Source organism: Primulina tabacum, chromosome 5 (assembly GCF_025594145.1).
Source record: "Primulina tabacum isolate GXHZ01 chromosome 5, ASM2559414v2, whole genome shotgun sequence".
Taxonomy (NCBI): Eukaryota; Viridiplantae; Streptophyta; class Magnoliopsida; order Lamiales; family Gesneriaceae; genus Primulina; species Primulina tabacum.
The window spans coordinates 8670371-8692640 of record NC_134554.1 but is presented as its reverse complement, the minus strand read 5'-3'; the positions used below and the strand labels follow the sequence as shown (position 1 = coordinate 8692640).

Below are 22270 nucleotides of genomic sequence, written 5' to 3'. Positions count from 1 at the left end.
TTATAGATGAATTGAGAAATCTAAACCATGTTCTACAAATTTTTTGCAGGAAAAATTTTCTAACGTAGAATTTGATATCTTGTATTATAATAAAACATGATAATAGAAATGACTTTCCAGAGTGATACAAGATTGAGTGTTAAAATAATTAATTTTGGGAAAAAAATCTAAACATTGAAGGTAAGTTCATTTCTCTGGGACATGAAAACATTCGAGGAAAAGTAAACGTACACTTAGATTCGCAAAGATCTTTTTTTTTTATTTTATTTTTTAACTCAAGAGGTATACATACACAAATAAGTGTTTCATTCATAAAATGTTGCACTATACATCAAGCACAAGATCTAGTTGTACAACCACCTTCAAAAGAAATATTGTCAATGACACTGAAATCCTAAGCAAAAGAAAAGCAAATCACACGTAAATGATACGAATTCAGAATAAAGATAAAAAGGAGCGAGTACACACCAAGTTAACAATTAGTTTTATCAGTAAATAACTTATTGTACAGGTGACTGACTTTACATGAAATCTTGAGTGTCAGATGAAACAAACCCAGAGCGATTGCGTTTTCCATTTTCGGAATGAACTCTATTCATCTTCTAACTCTACAATCTGTGCTCTCCTTTCAGCTGCTTTCTTCCTGATAAAGATGCCCCACCTCATCGCAGCCTTAATCTTCAGCCAACCCACAAATGCCTTACCAGAACCAGAACGTTGTCGATCCTCACTATAACTGAAGCTAGTGGATGGAGATGAGGTGTAAGGAGGGAAACTGTATCCATCTTCATTCGCATTTATAGAGGCATTGCCTCCAATGTTGAAAAGGCGAATCAAATCCTGCATTTCTTCATTCTCGAGCAGTTCATGGCTCTTTAAACGAATTTCATCTTCTGACAAGAAATCATCGATCCCTTTATCTCGGTTACTGGACCAGTCTTCGAAAGGATTAGTATTGGCTTGGAAGGATGACTGAGGAGGGCCGAGGGCAAGCCCAGCCCGATCGTCATATGTGGCGCTTTGGATTTGGTTCGAAAGATTAAGTGGCTGGTTGTGCTGAGTGAAGGAGCCTGAAACAAAATTGGAGCGGGAACTGGGAGGATATTTGGTGGTCATGTTGACATTGTAACTGGAACCTGTATTGATTTCCATTAAATCGAACACAAAGTGAATAACTGTATGACAATACGAACTTACAAATTTTACCTACTCTAGCCACATAATTCTTGTCTTAATAAAGCAGATTATTTTTGGCAATAAAACAGTTGATCAACTCAAAATTTCATTCATATAGAAAAAAAGGGCAGAACAGTAATTAAGCTACTTGTTGAGCAAAGAGGAACGGAACATGCAAGTGAGATGCAAGCCTTCGGATTGTAATCAAATTACAATAAAAAGGGATCAACAAGGACAAAATTCAAATACAGTTGTCCATAAACATATTATTTGAATCATGGTGGCGTTGTTAATTATCAACAGCAAATAAGAGAGACGCCAACCTGCAACCAGCATGCTTGGATCCACTAATGAAGGTTCAGAAAGAACTGATACTGGCATTCTTTGTGGTGGAAGTTGACCATTTAAAGAATTTGGATAATTGACTGGGCCCAAAGGAACATCGTTTCGGGATATGCTTGACTGCTTGATTTGCTTGAAGTTCACCATGGATTTTCCATCATACTCAACAACTTGATTCCAATTATCGTATGCTTTCTTCACCCAGCTGTCCACCTGTACCTACAGGTATGATAAGATTAAAAAATTGCATAGATAAAATCATCCATTCATGGGACTATGAAGGATTCTTTTTGTAAATAATTAATCTGCAGTCTTTCGCTTTAGAATCCAAAGTGAATAAGATATTCAACAACAGCAAAAGTACTTTCCAAATCAACATGCTCATAAAACTCAAAGTCTGGAGGACATACAAAACAAGATGATTTCTTGATAAACTATCAAATGCACAGAGAAAGAGAATGTAGTCATGCTCCATGAATACCAGAAAAGGACGGTACATTCCAAGATTTTTTAACTATACGTTCACTTCAAAGAGACAAACCACAAGCCTTAGTTCAGATACCAACAAAACTGAATTCAAAATCAATTCACCAAATGCAATAAAAACTAAATGGAAGTTAGAATAACAAAATAATACAATCACAACCGCATACGAATTGTCATTATGCAGCATGAAGGATTTCAACAACCAATGAACAAAATAGAAGCGAGAAATATCTGGCTAAGGATATTTTTTAAGCTCATGAATAGCCAAAAAAAAGCTCATAAAAAATGCAACATCAACTTGTAAGAAAGTTGACAAACCTTCTGGCCGTCAGAAAGTGAATCCGCCGAATAATATTGATCATCTGTTATGAGGCCACTCAGCTCGAAGATATTGTTAAAAACAACACCTATACTTCTTGCATCATAAGGATAGTATACATATAGCTTTCCACTCAAGACACAAGTCTTTGCATGCTCTTGAAGGGCATCCCACATCTTATTGGACATACCACTACCCAGTATCTGCCAACACCAAATTTTCAATCCAGCTTACAGAAAAGTAATTTTTTTTTGGACTTATACAGAAAAGTAATTTCTGATAAAGTAACTGCAACTACTTACATTCCTCAACTTCTGGGAGTCCCTGACCACAAGCCGAAGGAAGTCCTCCACAGTAAATATCCCCTTATTATTAAGCCTCTTGTGAAATGATCCGTCCTTCCCAATCTTCTCCAATCTCCACACCTCATCATTCAAAGCAGGTGGGTAGTGTTTCTTGTACACTATCAAGAGAAGAGGACACTTCCATAAATATTCAAATACAGTGAGCCAACACACGACATAGTCAAGCCAACTATGGCCTCAAAACATGCACATGATTCAATAAGTGTATGTAAAGCATAAGACGGAAATCGCGCAGCTTGAATATTTTGGACTTGTATCGACAGATTCACCGATATCCAGAAAATGGTTATAGTGATATAGTTATTAACATTGACTAGAAATACATATTGATACATGATTTTGAAAAACTACAGCTAATTTACCCTCCACATAACTTGTTTATGCTCGTCCGCCTTTTGTTTCTCTGTGCGTTAATAATTATGTAATTTTCCTTTTCCTAACATGACATCATCTTTCTTATTATTTCCTTTTCCATGTCTGTATCTTACCATATCAATGTCGACATTCTACAATATTAGTTGAAAACAGAAATTTAAATTTCTTTACATTCTCCTCGGTGATCCTTAACAGTAAAAGCTTCCGTCTTTGCCTCCCGGATGCGAATGCCCTCGCAATATCCTGATGCAACCTTCAAGCCAAGTCTGAACTTCCTGCTTCTTATCCAACTTGAATTATCAGTAAATGTGAGATCTCCAAGAGTTCCGACACCTTCCTTGAGGGTGACCTGCAAATCCCCAGTCAATAGAGGTCTCTTTCCCTCACGCTCTTTCACAATATGACTTTCAAACTCTTCCTCATTCCAATCCTCGTTATCTTCATTATTGAAGTCACCTTCCAGAGTAACTATGTCCAGCTTCACAGAAGATTCAGGTCCAGATGTCTCAACATGGCCGGTGTTATGATCAATTAAAACAACATGGATGGCAGCACCCTGTTCTCCTTCTACTTTACCCCCTGTGAACAGCGGGAGAGAAAGCCTGGACTTAAAGTGAAGCTGTAAGTTTCTTCCATCTGGCCCTTCAATTCGTTTCGGTGATGACCTGAACTCTCAATTTCTTAGGAATAACTTCTACAATAAATGAATCTTGAGTACTGTATTAAAAAAAACTACAGGTCAAAGCAAACAAGGCCAGAAAATAACCATAAGTGCTCTCTTTACATTTCTAGACTAATTTGATCAGCAAAATGATTACCATCTTTTGTTACACTGCATGTGATAAAAAATTTACTGAATTTTCTAATGACAGAATTAACTACATGACTGATTTCCCAATGCACATATAGAAGGAAACCAGCAAAAGCTAGTAAAATTCCTAAACATTATCCAATTTTAAAAGCTTCTGTTTGCTAAGTTGGAAAAAGAAAGATGCCAATAATGAGAAAAGCCAAAATAGTCCACTAATTTCACTCTGAACTTGTCTTATAAGTAAAATTTGATTAAAAAGCTAAGAGAGTAGTGTCATAAAAAAAAAGTTATGATTATGTAACTGACATCGCCACTGGAGTTCCTATGCATGACAATAATGTAAGTTTCTATAGTGGGCAACACACTAATTTGCAGAAAGGGGTGAAGGATAAGTTTTAGAAACGAGTGCCCAACACACTAACTGGATGAGTTTTAGAAACAGCAGCACTCGTGAATAACAAATAATCATATTAATCTTTTTTCGGAAAGGTACTTTGCATGCTTAATTTACAAGTATGAAAGAAGTATAGATTGTAGAGCATAAATTCAATGGACTATAAATTACCAAAGAAGCCACAGTCAGATTTTTAAAAATCGTAAACCATCTGTCAATGGATTCCATTAGACTTAATAGCATATGCAAAAATAAATCAGTAAAGAATCAGATGTTTTTTGAAACACAAACAAGCCGTTGCAATTTCCTTGGTGACTTGTGAAACAAAATGACTAACCTTCCTTCAATTCTGGCAGGGCCCATCTTGGCCAATGCTCGTTCAATTTCTTCACTAACCTGTCAATGACAAACTTGTGGATAACGCAAAGCTTTCTCATAAACAAATCAACACTGATATAATGTCAACAAGATGAAGGTGAATGTCATGCAACAAAGATTAGTTTGAATGAAGATTTGCTTCATGGACATACGTAGTAGGGGTCCCAGACACTGACTAAAGAAAGTGAAACAACTATTTGCACAATTGTGAGAGTGGGACCTTAATCACAAGTTCATGAAAATATATGAAATCTTGCTTAATGATTATAGAAAGAAAAGGAGAGGAGGTGAAGCTTCATATGGTGGTTCCAAGTAAAAATTCCCCTAGGACTGTGAATCCTCGTTATCCACAAAGAAACAAAAGGTCGTCTAATCAAACAAAATCAAAGGAAAGAGGTGAAATATTTCATTTAGTACATTATTTCAACTTATAAATAAAATTCATGTCAGAAAACAGAAAAATGCCAATGTCATGAGAGAAATAAAAAGGCTTATATTTTACCACTCTCCGGAGAATGGGTTCCAAGGATGAGCAAAGCTTCTGGAGACTATCCACTTTAAGAGCTTCCACAATAACACTGTATAACACGCATTGTAAAGTAAATAGCCATTCCTTACGGACTCAAGCAAATAAAGTAATTAGAACGTGCAAAGAAATGAAAAATAAATTTCATATTAATAAAAATTAAAAAGATAGAGGACCGAGATCAAAAGAAGCGCATTAAAAATAGGAAGAAGAAGTATATCATGAAAAGCACATTTCAACAGCTCTCATACAAGAAGGAAACAAAACGCAAGAAACTGATAGTGATATACAAATAGGCAACATCTTCACTCTTGAAATTCCAGTTTACAACCCCTATGCTTATGCACTAAACTACATTCACTCAAGTTCACGTCTCAGTTTATAAAGTTGCCAAGAGTCAAGTTGACAACAAATCCCTATCTTCAATTGCCAACTTGAATACAATGTTTAGAGAACAAAATTTGGGACAAATGCTCCAAGAAAAAAAAAGAATTAAAACAACCCAAAGAGCTAAATTTATAACCATTAAGCACTGAACTCTGAAGAATAACATCATGGCAGAAAATAAACAACAAAGCCACGTAGGAAGCCAATACTATGTTCTTATTAAAGTTTGAAGCAAAACTCGCCTATCTGCACTCAATTTCTATTCACAATTAATTGAATCTATTTCCAAAGAAAAATTAACAACACCTGCTACAATGGGTTCAGCTTGTACTGAGTCTTTGCACCTAGACGCACGCTAAACTGGAGCCTTTCAATAAAGCATGTGCCTCGTTACTGAAGCCCATGCCTGAGTTTAAAACCTCAATGCATCATTTAAGGATGCAATAAATGTGGAGATGCTGGATCCATCGTGAATGCAATGTTATGAACATTGAATTTAGCTAACAGGCTAATGAATTTTTGTACAAAATGGATGTTCAAAATGGCGGTCGAGGTGGCCGCCTAGGCGAGAGGCGTCCGTCGACCGCACCGCCTTTGACTTAGAGGATTCTGTAGGCGGTCGAAGATGAGCCGGGGCGGGCGAGGCGGCATTAATTTTTAATAAAACCCTAATGATAAAACATTTTCTCCTCCAAAAAGTCAAAACATTGATAGGCCCATCATCCCGCCTCCTACAACCTCGAACCGCCCACCACCGCCGCAGCAAACAGCCCACCGTCGCAGCGAAGACTCCCTGTTTGGTAATATCATATGAATGCTTGGTAATTATTTTACAGTCAACTCATAATCATATGAATGTTTGGTAATATAGGAATATAATTATGTATAAAAATATTTTTAAAAAAAAATCAACCGCCTATGCGGTCACTGACCGCCAGCCACCGCCTACCGCCATTTACAACAATGTACATGATCATTTCATAGTTTTTTCAGTTACAAATTTAGTGATATGTAATCAAACTATTATCAAATATTTATATTCTAGTTCATTATTATTCTTTAAAGAATTTCACTTGGACAAAGCGTGTGCCTTGCAAAAAGCTTATTGCCTAGGTCTATGACATCCAAGTGTCTCACTACACCACAAAGAACTGAAGGATAGATTTTTTGTGAGAAAAAACTTTGCACAAAAGGAACAAAAGCTTTCTAAAAATAAAAAATTCTCTTGTTCTTGTTTCCTTGGGAATTCGTAGCATGATAATCTTCCAGATAATAAAAAAATAGCTCCACTCAAAACCCCAAATTTCACCCAAAAAAACATTCAATTTTATCTCCCCTTGTCTTTGTTCACATAAACAAGGAACCGATTTCTCGAACTTTTCATTAAATCCATGTATACAATCAAGAATTAAGGATTCCCTTACAACAACACAACCAAAGTTAAGAACAAAATGAGCAGTGCCGTTACCTAGCTAAAGCAGGCCTTTTCCTGTTAGGCTCCTGCTCTTCATCGTCACCACCGCCTTCCAAACTCCTTTTTCCTCTCGCTTTCATCGAATTAGTTCTCTCCATATACCTCGTCTGCATTTTCACTTCAAATCGCCCCAAAGAACATAACAAAAATAAATCAACCCTAAGCTCGCAAAACAAAATCAATTCAACAAATTTTCAAACCAAGTCAAACAGATCTCAGTTTACCCAAGAATCACAAACCCACCTTGATTTTCACTCAAAAATCAAGATCCCTAAGTGTAAAATCGTCCAACGATGCAAATACTAATGCGATTGATTACCTGATGGGCGGAAGAGCTTCCAAGGTAAAGCAGAAAGTGGACAGAGTTAATTTGGTACCTTTTATCAATGGGATTTGTTCAGTATGTGATTGTGCGGAGAGACTTAGGATGATGCACAGAGCGCAAAGTTGAAGGAAATCGAATTGAATACGAAGGAAGAATTTGAGATCTTCTTGTGTTCTCTTTTCGCTGTCGACACACTGCGGCTAAGTTCTCGACTGCAGTGGTTGGTTTTGATACGGATTTATTATTTTCTCCCTTTTCAGAGCTTATTATTTTTCATATGGATTTTGTTGGTAAAAATGTTGGATAAAAATACTAACATTATTATTGTAACATTAAGCTTGTATCATATTGCTTGCTTGATATTTATATGACATAAATTTGTGAAATATATATTCAATTAGATAGATAGTTTTCTCATGTATTTTAATCGAACAAATAAATATTATTAATGTCAAATTTTATAATGTTCAGAATACTGATAGCATTTTTTCATTTCGAAGAATTAGGGATGTAAACGAACTGAATTGACTTGAATATTAGTAAAACTTTAATGTTTAAATTCGACTCAAATTAGGTATATTTGAGTTCGATATTGATTCGAAGCTCGAAAAATTTAATTTTTTTTGTTTGAATTCGTCTTGAAATGAAGTTCGAGTTTGTGTTCAACTCAATATGTTCGAACTTATTAGCTAGCTATTCAAATTCAAATAATTGATCGAGTATTTAAGGTTAAAGAATAAATGTTCGAAAACTCGAAACATTAGAAAGACTCGAAATTTATATATATTTTTTAATATAAATAATATTATATTAATAAAATATTAAAACTCGCGAGTAGCTCGCGAACTAGCAAACAAAATAATTTTGATTTGAGTTTGGCTCGAAAAAAATTCGATCATGCTCGAGTTCGATAGGTTAGAATATAAATCAAATATTTATCAAACCGGTTAAAAAACTCGTGAACCGATTCGATTCGTTTACAACCTTATGTGTCATACGGAATAAATAATTATAAACTTTGATAAATTACACTAATCAGATCAATTTTCCAAATCAAATCAAGATCTGGTCCCAGTATTGTTGTTTGGTGTCATATTGTCCTATTCACTTGGGAAAAAAAATCTCGAGAAAAATTGTCGAAGTAATTATATGGGATTCCTTCAATATATTATCGAGGCGCTCCCCATAAGTTTTGAAATAACTTTGATTTTGTAAAACGATAATAAATGTTCGAATAAAATAAATAACTCGAGATCAAGTTTTGAGCCACATCTCGGTCGGGATGAGAACTGATCAAAAGATATACGCACACCAATCAAGTCAAAAATCGAGAGCTTGACTTTTATTATTTATTATATTACAAGTTGAAGTATTTCTAATTATACATATCACAAAAAAGTTTATATTAATCCATATTTTAATAACTGATTTTGTAGCCTTACTCTCTTTTGCAAATATGCAATCAACACAAGGAGAATTGAAATCAAAATACTAGCATTTTAAATGGCACATGCAACATTGTCCTCCCCATGTGAACGCTCATGACAACCAGTTTGGACTACGTAAATCATCTACCAGTATCCCAATATTTGATGTATGCACCTTAATTCAGCATAAAATTCGAATTAACGTGGAACAAATGCGGGGCTTTTCACGTGCTTGGTGCCTTACCTTGAATGTATCTCCTCGTGACGATTAATTATAAAGGAAATGTGAGGAAAATATAGAACTCGTTTCATATAAATCGTCGATACATGTTGAACCTGAAAGGCACTTAGTTCATAAGCAACAATGTTCCGCAATACCTGAGCAAAACACAATTCAACTCAAATAAAAACATAGAAAAGCAACATATCCCAGGTTATGATGTTGCTGAGGTGCTCTTTTGTTGGCCAAACTCGCGAATTCTGGCATAAACTTTCTCCAGAATGTGGAGGCAGATGACTGGAGATGTGCAAGGGCTCATATAGTTGCCGTCTTCAAGGAGTTTCTTGCATAAGTTGAAGCATACCATGCAAAATTTGCTTTTCAGATTATTACCAGATATTGTCGATGCTTGGCAATGAAATTGCTTGTTTCAGTAGGGGAGATTGTTGTGGAGATAAATGCAAATCAGAGAGATCATCGATGTTATGGTGTCACATTGTTAGAAAGGCTTTAACGATGATATTTTGATGTACTAGATACAAGATGATCGAATTTCGACCTTACCAAATGTAATTAGATGGTTTCAGTTTTTAAATAGTTTATCGACTTGATTTGTATATATTTTTTTACATGTGGTTCCCGGAGCTATTACTCGACGGACCACTGGATGTGATGAGACCTGAAGCACTAACTCTGCATCCCTCAATTGCAATTTTATCGTCGTCTTGTATTAAAATTGACGGCACATAAGGAATGACGCATAAATATTACTAAACTTTTCTCTGTTTTAGATAAAAAAAAAATGATATTGTGTATTCCTGAACGAGATCAAGGATAGTTGCACTGTGAGTAAATGGTCTTAAAGTATATTTTATGTACTATCACATAGAAGTTTTTCAAGTAATCAATGGATTAGCATGAAAATAACTTTATTTGCAAAATAATCAACATACCTCCGCGAGCAACCTTGATTCACATAAAATTTTCATGCTTGTGCTATAATCCTTAACCCATTTCAAGGACTTAACAGCACAGCAGCCATACATCCCATGGTATGTGCCGAATACGAGTGCCCGTGCTTTCTACATTTTTTAATTTAAAAGAGTCAAATATTGGTTTCAAATTGCACACATCCATAAAATGATAATATACTGAAAAATGTAATATATTATGTAAGGAGAGAAATAAAAAGAAAAAGAAAAGAAAAGAATAATCCTAAACCTATGAAGCTCGACATTACATTGAGTGATTCAAATTTTTTATGGAACAATGAACGAAGGATTTAAATCTATAAATAACAACACAACTATGCTCTACATAGAGTCAACAATATATATTTTGAATGTTCTGACATTGAGAAGCTTGAATTCTTGTTCGCTCGAGTATAATTTTCTGCTTTCACCTCTGAAATTCTTCAACTATTTATACATGTAAATTTAAGTAGTCTTTGGCGTTTAAAATATTCGCTCTGAATATATCGAAATATTAAGCTTTTCAAATAGTATGTCGTTATTTTAAATTTTAGAATTATAACAGATTGAATTAAAACGAAATACAATATTTTTTTTTGAAAATGGGGAACGGTAAAATATGAAATAATGTATTATATAAAGAAACATGAGGTTCATTTAGAACTTGGGAAATATAATCATGAAACTGTTGGGATATGTTTGTTTTTAAAATATAAAAATATTTATCGAAAATATAAATAAAAGACAATACACCACGGCATTATCAAGATGTTGATTGAATGAAAGACACCCATGTTATAGAGATTAAATGATCATTCATTGTTGACATAAATTGAGCAGCACAACAAATAAGGTACTTCAACCTTGGTGGTGAAAGAAAAAAGAAAACAGAGTTCAATGAAAAAGAAAACTCATACTTTGGGCTGCTTGTTTTATGTGCAAACCAAAGCATTATAATTAAAATATTTGCAAGAATGCGTTAATTATGCAATAAGATCATCAAATTCTTATGTTCAAATAAGGTAAATTGAAACCAAGCACCAGAGCCCTGAAACTCTGTTGATGGGGTACTGAATTAGAGAGGCCCTGGGAAGGTTCCATTCTCCCTCTGCTCATTCCATTTCTCAACCTGTGAAAAAGAGAAAAATCCAACGCTTCATACAAAACTTTTATCAGATCATCCGAAAAAAGAAAGATGAGTAGAAAATTACCGAGGAAAGATGCAGTGGAAGTTACTTGCAATAATGCAATCATATATGTTAGGTAACGTAATCTCATGACTTTGATGTCAGTGGTTTGTGAGACAGTCAATGGCAATTACGGATTATCAGGGCTGAAATGAATTATTAGGTTGCTTAAAAATAACGATAAGAGATTAGATTGAGTTACTGATGAAGCAATCTTAGTTAAATGAAGAGAGATACTTCAACTCAAGTTGAGAGTTGGCAGGAGTACAAGAACAAACCACCCATTCTCCAGGGCAAGTACATCGAATCATTCTACCAAACCAGTGTGCACTAAAAACAGGCCATGAATGGCAGAGAAGAATATCAACTCACCCATTCTCCAGGGCAAAGCGAACGATAGTACTTGGCAAATTTATCACAACCACCAGATTCGTCGCCCTTAGCAGCCACGCACCTGAAAACATAAATGATCATGTGAAATACCTGATAATAAAGCTGAAAGTTGTTCATCTATACATGTTTCAACTGATAGACTTGATTGTGCATTTGAATCCTCAATTTTAACTGCTAGCTGAATGTATACATACAAAATTTCTTACAAAAATATAAGAGAGATTTCTTACAGTAACTTGAGAATTTAAAAGCACTGGTTTCATTTTAATAGAACATTTACATTTTCAAAATGTTGGATTAAAACCAAGACATTGCAAGTTAATAAATCAAACCTTCATTCAAACACAATGCCCAGAAATAAAAATAATAATGTGTAAAGTCCACATTCAACTTCCATTGTAAACATCAGTAACATCTTCGTCAACCAAAATTTGCAGCCAGAAATAAAACTCAGGGACTCTATCCAAGTCTCAAACCTAAGACCCACTAAAAACTCTGAATCAGCGGTTATTTCAAAGACCAATTGAGTATTAAAAGCATTCAGTAGTATTGTTCTATGTCACACATAAATAATTCCTTATAATTTCGTCTGGGACATGTAATGAGAAAAAAATTACAAGCCCAATCTAAACCCTCTCTCCCTCTTGCTTGTTATTTTTTGAAGCAAACCCAAGCTCTGATCGGGTAAAGATATTGATGCAAATCATATAGGTAATAAGAGCTATCAACACAAAATATATGTTTCCTTTAGTTTAAACATCTATTCGAAAGATTCTCAAATTAAACCAGATATTTCAAAATCTCCATCTCCTTGAAAACACATAATACGGATTGATATAAGATCCCTAATAGCACTTATTAAAGTATGATAATTGGGGTCACTAAAATCAAACCCAAAGGGCATGCTTCTAAAAAATTAGACCTGGTAACTGATGAAATATAACCAAATAGGCCACAAATAAACAAGGATCTTCCAATGACAATAACAAATACTAGAACACATCTTAAGCTTTACCCAGCACTAAACTAAAGCCAGCTTTCATCTAGTCGGTGCAAGCATTTTACACCATCAATCAGTTTGGTAAGACATTGTTATGCATCAACTATCAAGCTCAACAGCCACAAAATCATCGTCAAACTCAAATTATAAAAAGGACTTGCTTAACCTGTGAAACTCAATGTAACGGGTGAAACAATGCCGGGTTTGATTGGTAGTGGGGAACCGAAAATCAGCAGGCGCGGTTTTAATTTCAATCTGTGAAAGAAAATTCCAAACAAAATCACTTAGATGCGTGCAAGCTTGGTTACATACACCAGGTGAAGGTCATCAATATCGTTAGATTATGTCACACGTATATGGGGTTAAAATGAATTACACACGAGATCTATAAAATTATCAGGTAATCTACAGGTTACTAGGGACATCCTGCGTTAATTTTTGCTGAAAAGAATGGGATACATCATTCTGAAACCCAAGAAAAAATTCCAAATAGGGTAAAGAATATCACAAAGCCATTTAACCCAATTCAAGCATGACTAAACAAACACCCAACCCAAAAATTGAACGATCAAGAACCACATGAAATGGCAGTGGGGGAGCTCATCAATTCACTCAAAATCAATTAAAGGAACAGAATAATCCAGCCTCATAGATGAAAATACCATAAAATAATATACAATGTGCGTTTTCATGAGACAGTCACTAGATTTGTTTGAGCATTTGCTTGCATCAATTAGCAGGAAATGAAAAAAATCAACGCCATTAATGAAGGAAAGATCATAAAAAAATCAAGGATTGAAAACAAATTATCGTCAATTAGGGATTTACCTCAGCCATTGGGGATGTGATCGACGAGACGTAATAAAAAAATGGTATACTGCGCGTCACTGGTTTGGGCCGACGACGTGAAGAGGCACTCACTGGGAAAAATAAAATGTTACAGAATAAATAATTATTTATGAGAATTAATTAATTAACACATAATAAACAACGCTTTGCACATTATTTATTTAATTTTTAACAATAAAACAATCAAATCTTAAATTCAAAACTTAATTAATGATACATTTTGATGGTTAGTTGGCCCATAAAAAACTAATAAACCGATTTTTTTTAGTTAAAACAAATTATTCAATTGTAAAATAAAAAATATTTATTTATTTAAATTTTAAAATCTATACAACATTCATCTAATCAAATAAATTTTTAAAATCTATACAACATTCATTTAATCAAATAAAATTATATCTATATTTTTGAAATAAAAATAAATTAAAATAAGTAATAATATTATTAAAATATTATTTTAAATAAAATTCAAAACCAAAATAATCATATATATATATAATAAAATTTTAAATAGAAGAAATAATTTTTTTTGAAGGAATATAAAATTTTAAACAAAAAATTAAAAAAAATGAACTGGTCGGATCGGTTTTTAACCAGTTCATATGTTCATGATTGGTCTGATCGGTTCTTAACGGTTCTGACCTGTTTGACCGTAAAACGGTTATTAGACTTTATTTGGACAGAATTCGTGATCGGTTTTCTATCAAACCAATCAGTCCGATCTAGTTGTAAAACACTGCTTTTACTATATATATATATTTTTGAAGAATCTTTTTACTATAAAATTTGGGGTAATGTGAAATGGTTGAAAATTTTATAAACGATATTCCTAGCCAGATGCAATCAAATTTTTAAGTTATTATTGTTATTTGTTTGTGTTTTAATAGAGTTGTGAACCACCAGGTGCTTCACTCCATGAGGAAAAAATCGAGTGGTAAAGGTTTTATGGCCATCAAGATTGATCTTGAGAAAGCATATGATAAACTCTCGTGGGATTTCATTAGATATACGATCAACGAAGCTGGCTTCAGTCAGGAATGTGTCAATCTCCTAGACTGTCGATTATTTGGAATGGCGAACAATTGGAATGGATCCAACCGGGAAAGGAATCCGACAGGGTGATTCCATATCACCATACATCTTTGTGCTCTGTATTGAGAGACTAAATCATCTAGTCTGTCAAGTGGTTGATAATGGCCATTGGAAAGCTATTAGACTCTCTAGAAATGGTCATCCTCTATCGCACTTATTATTTGCAGATGACATGGTCCTATTTGTGGAGGCATCAATGGAACAACTAATACTCATCATGGAGATTCTAAATAAATTCTGCTCTAGCTCTGGATAGAGAGTTAACTTTCAGAAGTCACACATCTTTGTATCTAAAAATGTGGAGAATAAAATGGCTAATAAATTGTTTTCCATGGCAGGGATCTCACTTACGACTGACCTTGGAAAATACCTGGGAGTACCTTCCATACATGGAATAGTCACTAGCAATTTGTATAAACAATTGTTGAATAGAATGAAATCAAGATTAGAGCGATGGAAAACAAAGTATTTAAGCTTAGCAGGACGCCAAGTACTAGTGCAATCCATGCTTAATTATATTCCCCTTTACTTCATGCAAACAAGTCTATTACTCCTGGGAATATGCACCGAAATCGAGAAAACAGTCCGAAACATCTTTGGGTGGAAGCAATGGCGAGCGCGAATGTCATCTAGTGAAATGGGACAACGTTACAAGGCCTAAGAGATAGGACGTTTGGGAATCAGAAGATTGCATTCTATGAACCTAGCATTCATGACAAAGCTAGGCTGGAGATTAATGGAAAAGAAAGAGAATCTTTGGGCGCAGGTCCTGAAAAACAAATACACACGCAATGATTCCAATATTATAAAGCTCCAAATAGTAAGAGGAGCTTCCAATGCATGGCAAGACATTTCCAAAGTAACACATCTCCTGGAGAAGGAAAGAAAGAGAGTCCTGAAAAATGGTAAAACTATCTGCTTTTGGATTGATAAATGGATAGGAAACAAACCGCTAAGCCTATCCTTACTCGGCGACATTGACCTGATTGAGAAAGAAAAAAAAATATACGAATACTGGATCAAGGCCGAGGGCTGGAATTGGGAAGCTTTAAAAGGGAAGCTACCTACTTACGTGGAGAATGAATTGGCTGGGTACATGATCATTAAAGAGGAGAACATGGAGGATAGTGATTGCTGGGGAATCACCAACAATGGGAAATTCTCTATTAGCTCAGCCTACGAACTTATCACGGACAAGGAAAAGCAGAAAAATGACACCTCTTGGGGAGCCATATGGAAATTGGAAGTGCCTTCTAGGATACGAGCCTTCATTTGGAAAGTCCGACATGGAAAGTAATGAGTAATGCCGAGAGAGTTGGGGATTTGCTACCAACTGGTTATGCATTCAGTGTCAAAACTGTCTGGAAGATGTGGACCATATTTTTCACAAGTGTAAGGAAGCAAGAAGAGTCTGGATTAGATTTCTTCCCACTAGTACCTTTCAACAGAACTCAAACCTCAGCTTTGATGAGTGACTGCGAGAAAACCTGGACACAGGAAGAAACAATAAAATGGCAATAGATTGGAACATGTTCTTTGCTATTACACTATAGGGAATTTGGTTCTGGCGAAATAAATTGGTGTTTGATGACAAGAAAATTGATGTAAGTACCAAAATGGACTAGGTCAAGAAGCAATTCTTAGAAATCAAAGCAGTTTTTTCTTCAAAAAAGGTCATGCCACCCAACAATGTGAGATACGCCAACTGCATAGTAAGATCGACACCCCCACTTTTAGGGTGGAAATCACACAATGTTGATGGAAGTTGTAACCACAAAGTTCAAAAAGCGGGTAGAGGAGGAATTTTGAGAGACGAACTTGGGGACTGGATTTTGGGCTTCGCACACAACATTGATTGGTGTTCAATTGAGGAGGCAGAGCTTTGGGCGGTCTGTAAAGAGTTGGAATTAGCATGGAACTCAGGATACAAGATGATCTTACTTGGAATCGATTCAGAAAAAATTGCGAAGTGGCTGAAAAAAAAAATTTCCTTGTTCGTCCATTCTTAATTTAATCTCTAACTGTATGAACATCTTGAATAGAGACTGGGAAGTCAGGATCAACCATATCTATAGGGAACAAAATAGGACAGCTCATTATTTGGCTTCGAAAGCAATAAAATACCAACGAGGATACAGAACTATTCGAACTCTTCCAGCAGACATAGATGAAATCATTGAAGAAGACAAGATGTGAATAGACTGTTTGAGAAGAATTAAAGTACGCTAATCGTTCAATGATGGATGACCCCCTCTCTTGTAACAAAAAAAAAATAGAGTTGTGAACCTGAAAAATTAAGATAATTATTCATATTTATAAATCACAAAAAAATTAATGAGACAATATCACGTTTCAGTTTTGTGAGATATATATATATATTATTTGGATCATCTATTAAAAAATATTATTTTTTATGTCAAAAATATTACTTATTATTGTAAATATGAACAAAGTTGACTCGTTCTATGAGACCGTCTTTCAAGAACCCTGCTATTTGTAGATTTGTGTATTTGATTTTTTGCATTTTACTTGAACATTAAAGACACTATTTATTCACCATATTTTTTTTTAAAAAAAAACATATTTTCTCAAAATAAATCTAGAAAACAATAAAAATAAAACCCTAAATTTTCTAGTAGAACTTTGTATCCATTGAATTCTTAATACCATCCCTAAGAAACGCCAAGAAATAATGCCTGCCATATTCGGCTGATCAAGCAGGGAACACAGCAAAAGCGCACACGATCACAATAAGGAAATTCATTAAGAAGTTAAACAACAGGATCAAAAAATTTTGCTTCGAAGATTAATTTCCATTAATACAACGCAATATACGAGCACAAAACAAATGGCTCAAAATGCCTTGGATAGCATTACATTTCAGCAACCAACGGCATTCGAGAAATGCAAACACAATTAAAGCAGTGAGAGACAATGATTATCGCATAATTATTCAGGAAAACCTCGCGATGGAGGGCCAACAAGTCAGCTTCAAGGAAAAGCTAGAGCATGAAAAAAAGAATTCCACAAGAAAGCTCGAGCCCCAAATAGTCGCAAGTAAAAAAATCGAAGAGAGGGCGAGGGTAATGTTATTGTACTTCTGCTTCTCATCTTCATTAAATTCCAATCCTCGCGGTCGAGCAACGTAACAAATAATACAACTAAATATTGCTCCAATACCGTTCACTCATAAACATGGAGGCCTTGTTTACATGTTTTTAGTAACCTGCAGGCAAAAAGCACATAACGTTCATTGGCTAAACAATTATCTCCGTTATTTGCAACCCCGTTTATTCGGAAGATGAGCCAAGTTACCTAGTTTTAAGCAGCCTGAGCAAGAGATTGTGCTCCCTTGGAAGTATGAAGCCTGTAAAGAGTGCAAATAAAGTATGCTAGGATAACATCAGAAAATTGAAATTTATAAAACGCAGAAAAAAAATTGATATAAAGAAATGTTTGACAGAAATTACCTTTTAAGTTCTCCAACTTCCAACCTGAGAAAGTTCCCAATTTTCACAGTCGATCCCACTTCCTTCGACAAATTGTTCAGAAGTGTCTGCAGGAAGTGGGGTGTCACACCAATTAAATATGTTCATAACTCATTATGGGAAATTTTGACAAAAATAGCTAGATTCAACAAATATGGTAGCGGCACCAATTAAACAAGAATACTTCTGAATAACTTGATCATGATTGTTTGATTCAAAATCACTAGGTATGAACTTGATCTGGAACACCTAAGATTATGTTTGAACTCGAAGAAAAATAGCAATATTTTGTTAACACCGAGATCACTACGTCCTTTATGCAAGTTCTGCAGATCTTGTAAATGCATACAGCATCAGCAAGAATACAGCTTCACCGTGAGATTCCAAATTCAAATGCATGGCTAAAGAATTATTTCTTTCCAGCTAAGATTTTATGTAGACATTTTTCTATAACAATTTTCTGATTATACCAAACCAATAGATTGAGACACAAGCTAAAAGCCAAAGCGAAGGAAGTGAGAAAAATTCACATCTAATGACTCAAACCTTTATGTGGATGGTGTCATCTACAATGAATTTTTGCTCCAAAAGAACCACTTCCTCGAAATACTTTCTTAGACGGCCTTCAACCATTTTATCAATGGCCATCTGAGACTTCCCTGTACTCTCTGCCTGAAAAAGGTAGCGGCCAGTAGTTAGCTTAGATCTCACACAAAGTGATTAATGCAACATAGGTAAAAGATATAACAAAACATATCACCAAGTTTATGAATGAACTCCACGCAGATTTAACCATATCTAAAAGCTTATTTAAGTATCTAAGAACAAAGCAATAAATTAAGTGAAACAATATAGAAACAATAATGTCACAGAATAAACATAATAATCAACCAATTCCTTTTACATTCAACAGTATGACTCCATTAGATGACCAACTGGAACTAGAAATTACTCCATATAATACACTTCTAATATGTATGTCAAAAATAACTCCGGCCTATAAAGTATCTTGGAAGAAAAAGGATGAGCTTGTGAAGTAGTGCACCTCAAACATCTATTGAGCATTTTACATAGATCAAGAAGCCATACGCTCCAAAATATGAAAGATACAGGCCTAGGGATGTAAATGAACCGAACTGTTCGCGAGCTTTTCGGATCTCGGCTCGTTAAAAAGCTCGTTCGGGCTCGTTCGTTAAGCTTATCGAGCCGAGCCCGAGCCTTATTTTGGGCTCGACAATTTTGTTGAGCCGAGCTTCAGATCAATGATGTTCGGCTCGTTAGCTCGTGAACATGTTCGATAATAGGTTCGTGAGCTCAAAATTGAGCTCGGCTCGTTTAGCTGGTTCGTGAGCTCGAGCTCGGCTCGTTTAAGTGGTTCACGAGCTCGGGCTCGAGCTCCGATCGTTTAGGTAGATCGTGAGCTCGAATTTGAGATAATTAATGAGTTATAATATTAAAATAATTATGTATGATAAATAATAATAAATTAAAATTTAAAAATTATATTAAAAATGTGAATGTTATGGCAATAATGGCATATTCCCGTAAACGAGCTTGTTTAACGGGCCCAACCCGAGCCAGGCTCATTAAACAAGATAAACGAGCCATTAACGAGCCGAGCCCGAGCTTCATAACTTCCGAACGAGCCGAGCCCGAGCTTCAAACCAAAGGCTCGTAACGAGCCCGAGCCGAGCCCGAGCTGAGAAAATAGTTTAACGAGCCGAGCCCGAGCCTGATACTGTTCGGCTCGGCTCGGCTCATTTACATTCCTATACAGGCCTCAAGAGTTTCAATAGATGCATACATAGTTCAAATTTTAGATTTGAATAACTGCAAACAGACAATAAACATAGAAACATCCGGCAAGTACCTACGACCTAGGCCTCACAAGTTCTCATAGATGCAAACATAGTTCAAATTTTAGATTTTAAGAACTGTAAACACACAATAAACATAGAAACATCCAGCAAGTACCTGCGACCTCAGAACCTCACTTTCATTTTCTAATGCATCAGAAGAAACATCTTCCTTTGTTAGAAACAAAGGTTTTGCAGCAACCACGTGCATTGCTAATTCTGATCCAACACGCTCGACAGCACTCAATGGAGCATTCTCATCCTCTACTTCAAGAGATAAAATCCCGGCAATTCGCCCAATTCCTGCATATCCAATTATGGGCCAGGAATACAAGTACAAATTTTATAAATTATAAAAAAGATGCAATTAATAGATTTTGAAAATATGCATGTAATTATGTTTTATGTGTATGAAAAGAAACGTACAAAATAGACATGCTAGTGAAATTTAGAAATTCCTTGCTACCTGGTTGGGGACTTGTGTGGAGATATGTGGAAAGGACACCATGCAAAGGCGAAGATATTGTATAACCACCACCAAGTTTGACATTCTCCCCCATCATTGCAGCCACCTCTGTAACTGCACCCTGAGCAATTCTCTCTCCACTTAACTTGGGGTGATCCATATTCAGTTTCAAACCCTATATAACAAATGCATTACAGACACAAGGAACTTCACTTAAACTTTAACGAGGCACGAGAAACAAATGCAAGTCCTATCACTACAGCCGAATCAAAATATCACAGCAAGCACAATTTCATAAGTATCATTTGCAAACTTGGATAGGATGAACACTTAGGATGGTCAACACAATGGATATTCTGAGGCAATGATTATCTACTAAAACAACAATAATAGATCTTCGCCTAGAAACGAAAGATAAAGATCATCACCTCTAGATAGCATGTTTCAACAGGAACAGCTACAGAAGACTGATTAGAACCATCAAGCAACAAAGCAGACTTTGCCAAAGACAAGGCCTACACAAACACATTTGCAGAAAATAGATAAATAACAAAGGATAAATCATGAAAGAAATGATAAGCAAAATGAACTTATAAAAAGTAACTAAATCAATATACCATTTTTTAAGTAATAAATAGTAACGAAAATGGAAAGGCCATTAAGGCCGGGTAGAAATGTCATGCTGACCAAGTATTGAAAAATCTCATTCCTAGCAACAAAATCCGTTTCACAGTTGAGTTCAACAACCACAGCTTTCCTTTCGTCCTGTGCGAGAGCAAGCAAACCTTCAGCAGCAGTTCGAGAAAACTTCTTTGATGCAAGAACAACCCCTCTTTTTCGCAAATCCTTCTGTGCAGCTTCTGTAATAATCCAACACGGATAATTATTAATTCAGTGTGAACCGAAAATCTAAAATTAGAAGGTAAGCAGAAGGAAATTTGTGAACTTGCCAACATCCCAGTTGCAAGTAACAAGAGCAGATTTAACTTCCTTAATGGGAGCGCTTGTTTTCTCCCTCAACTGCTTTATGAGATTCTTTTTTTCGGATGCAGATACTTCGGATGAGTAATTTCGATTAAAGTAGATCCCAAAATGATTGGTTGGGTTGGAATGATGGAAAAATGTTGAAGTATGATTTTCAGAAGGCATAAAATAACTTCCTCTGTGTGCTATAGAAGTAGAATACAAATCGCCACAAGTCACTGGACTATTCAGTCTCTTATACATAAATTCAACAGGACATTTTAAGCCTCGTGAAAAACCCATTTCAATGAAAGACAATCTTAACCTGAAAACAGTAAAAAGAGATTTACTTTAGAACTTGTGGCATGCTTAATGTGATGAAAAACAAAAACAAAAAAAATCCACCAACTCAGAAAATTCCAATAGCTGAAGAGTCCCTTCCAATCAAGATTTGGAATAGAATGCAAGTATGCATCAATAACACATAAAACACAACAATTTATATCTACAACTACACGCTATCCTAATAGTTTATATCCGTAAGGATGATGGTGTTGATAGGATTATGGAGAGATAGATAATTCATTATTATGTGTGGTTTGAATACTTAAAACATAAGATAAAATTTACATTATCAAACTTTTTTATTTGTGATTTCAATATACATACAGATAAAATAAATAAATATGGTTATTGTTCTCCCAATCTCACTTATTCTCTTCGTGTATCATAAATCCAAGGAATCGACGTCGTCATTTCGTCATTTCTTGTTGAAAAGAACAACAGCGTAACAAATCATCAAAGCCATCGTTTGATCAAATTATCGAGAATTTACAACAAAATATACGTACCCAATGGAGGCGCAGAAACGAGAGTTCGGCCGTATGGCGAAGTGGAAATCGAAGAACGGGGCTCAAGGTTTATGGTGACTGAGATATGAGACGGAATCGAAGGAGGAATTGGTGGGCTTTTGTAACTTCCAAATGGGCCTCGAGTATAA

At 35.2% G+C, this 22270-nt stretch overlaps 3 protein-coding genes across 8 annotated transcripts; all 3 read right to left on the bottom strand.

Annotated features, from left to right (window-relative positions):
- Positions 1–425: 425 nt before the first annotated feature.
- LOC142546212 (calmodulin-binding protein 60 D-like) lies at positions 426–7662 on the bottom strand. 5 transcript variants are annotated; one of them, XM_075653801.1, is made up of 9 exons: positions 7411–7662; positions 7028–7151; positions 5149–5224; positions 4606–4664; positions 3235–3728; positions 2626–2786; positions 2323–2526; positions 1500–1737; positions 426–1136 (listed from the first exon to the last, which is right to left on the bottom strand). In XM_075653801.1, the coding sequence occupies exons 2-9, from the start codon at positions 7144–7146 to the stop codon at positions 592–594; spliced, it is 1896 nt and encodes a 631-aa protein (XP_075509916.1). In that variant the 5' UTR covers positions 7147–7151; positions 7411–7662; the 3' UTR covers positions 426–591. The 5 variants fall into 5 exon arrangements, with proteins under 5 accessions (XP_075509916.1, XP_075509920.1, XP_075509918.1 ...); XM_075653805.1 differs by having other exon boundaries at positions 1500–1731; XM_075653803.1 differs by having other exon boundaries at positions 7277–7625.
- Positions 7663–10751: 3089 nt separating this feature from the next.
- Positions 10752–13503, bottom strand: LOC142546211 (cytochrome c oxidase subunit 6b-2). The gene is made up of 4 exons (XM_075653800.1): positions 13385–13503; positions 12723–12811; positions 11536–11617; positions 10752–11105 (listed from the first exon to the last, which is right to left on the bottom strand). The coding sequence occupies exons 1-4, from the start codon at positions 13391–13393 to the stop codon at positions 11052–11054; spliced, it is 234 nt and encodes a 77-aa protein (XP_075509915.1). The 5' UTR covers positions 13394–13503; the 3' UTR covers positions 10752–11051.
- Positions 13504–17270: 3767 nt separating this feature from the next.
- Positions 17271–22270, bottom strand: LOC142546210 (elongation factor Ts, mitochondrial). 2 transcript variants are annotated; one of them, XM_075653798.1, is made up of 10 exons: positions 22122–22270; positions 21258–21595; positions 20995–21167; positions 20736–20822; positions 20308–20482; positions 19960–20144; positions 18532–18657; positions 17968–18053; positions 17813–17864; positions 17271–17723 (listed from the first exon to the last, which is right to left on the bottom strand). In XM_075653798.1, exons 2-9 carry the CDS (start codon positions 21571–21573, stop codon positions 17819–17821), a joined length of 1194 nt encoding a protein of 397 aa, XP_075509913.1. In that variant the 5' UTR covers positions 21574–21595; positions 22122–22270; the 3' UTR covers positions 17271–17723; positions 17813–17818. The 2 variants fall into 2 exon arrangements, with proteins under 2 accessions (XP_075509913.1, XP_075509914.1); XM_075653799.1 differs by having other exon boundaries at positions 21258–21589; positions 22109–22263.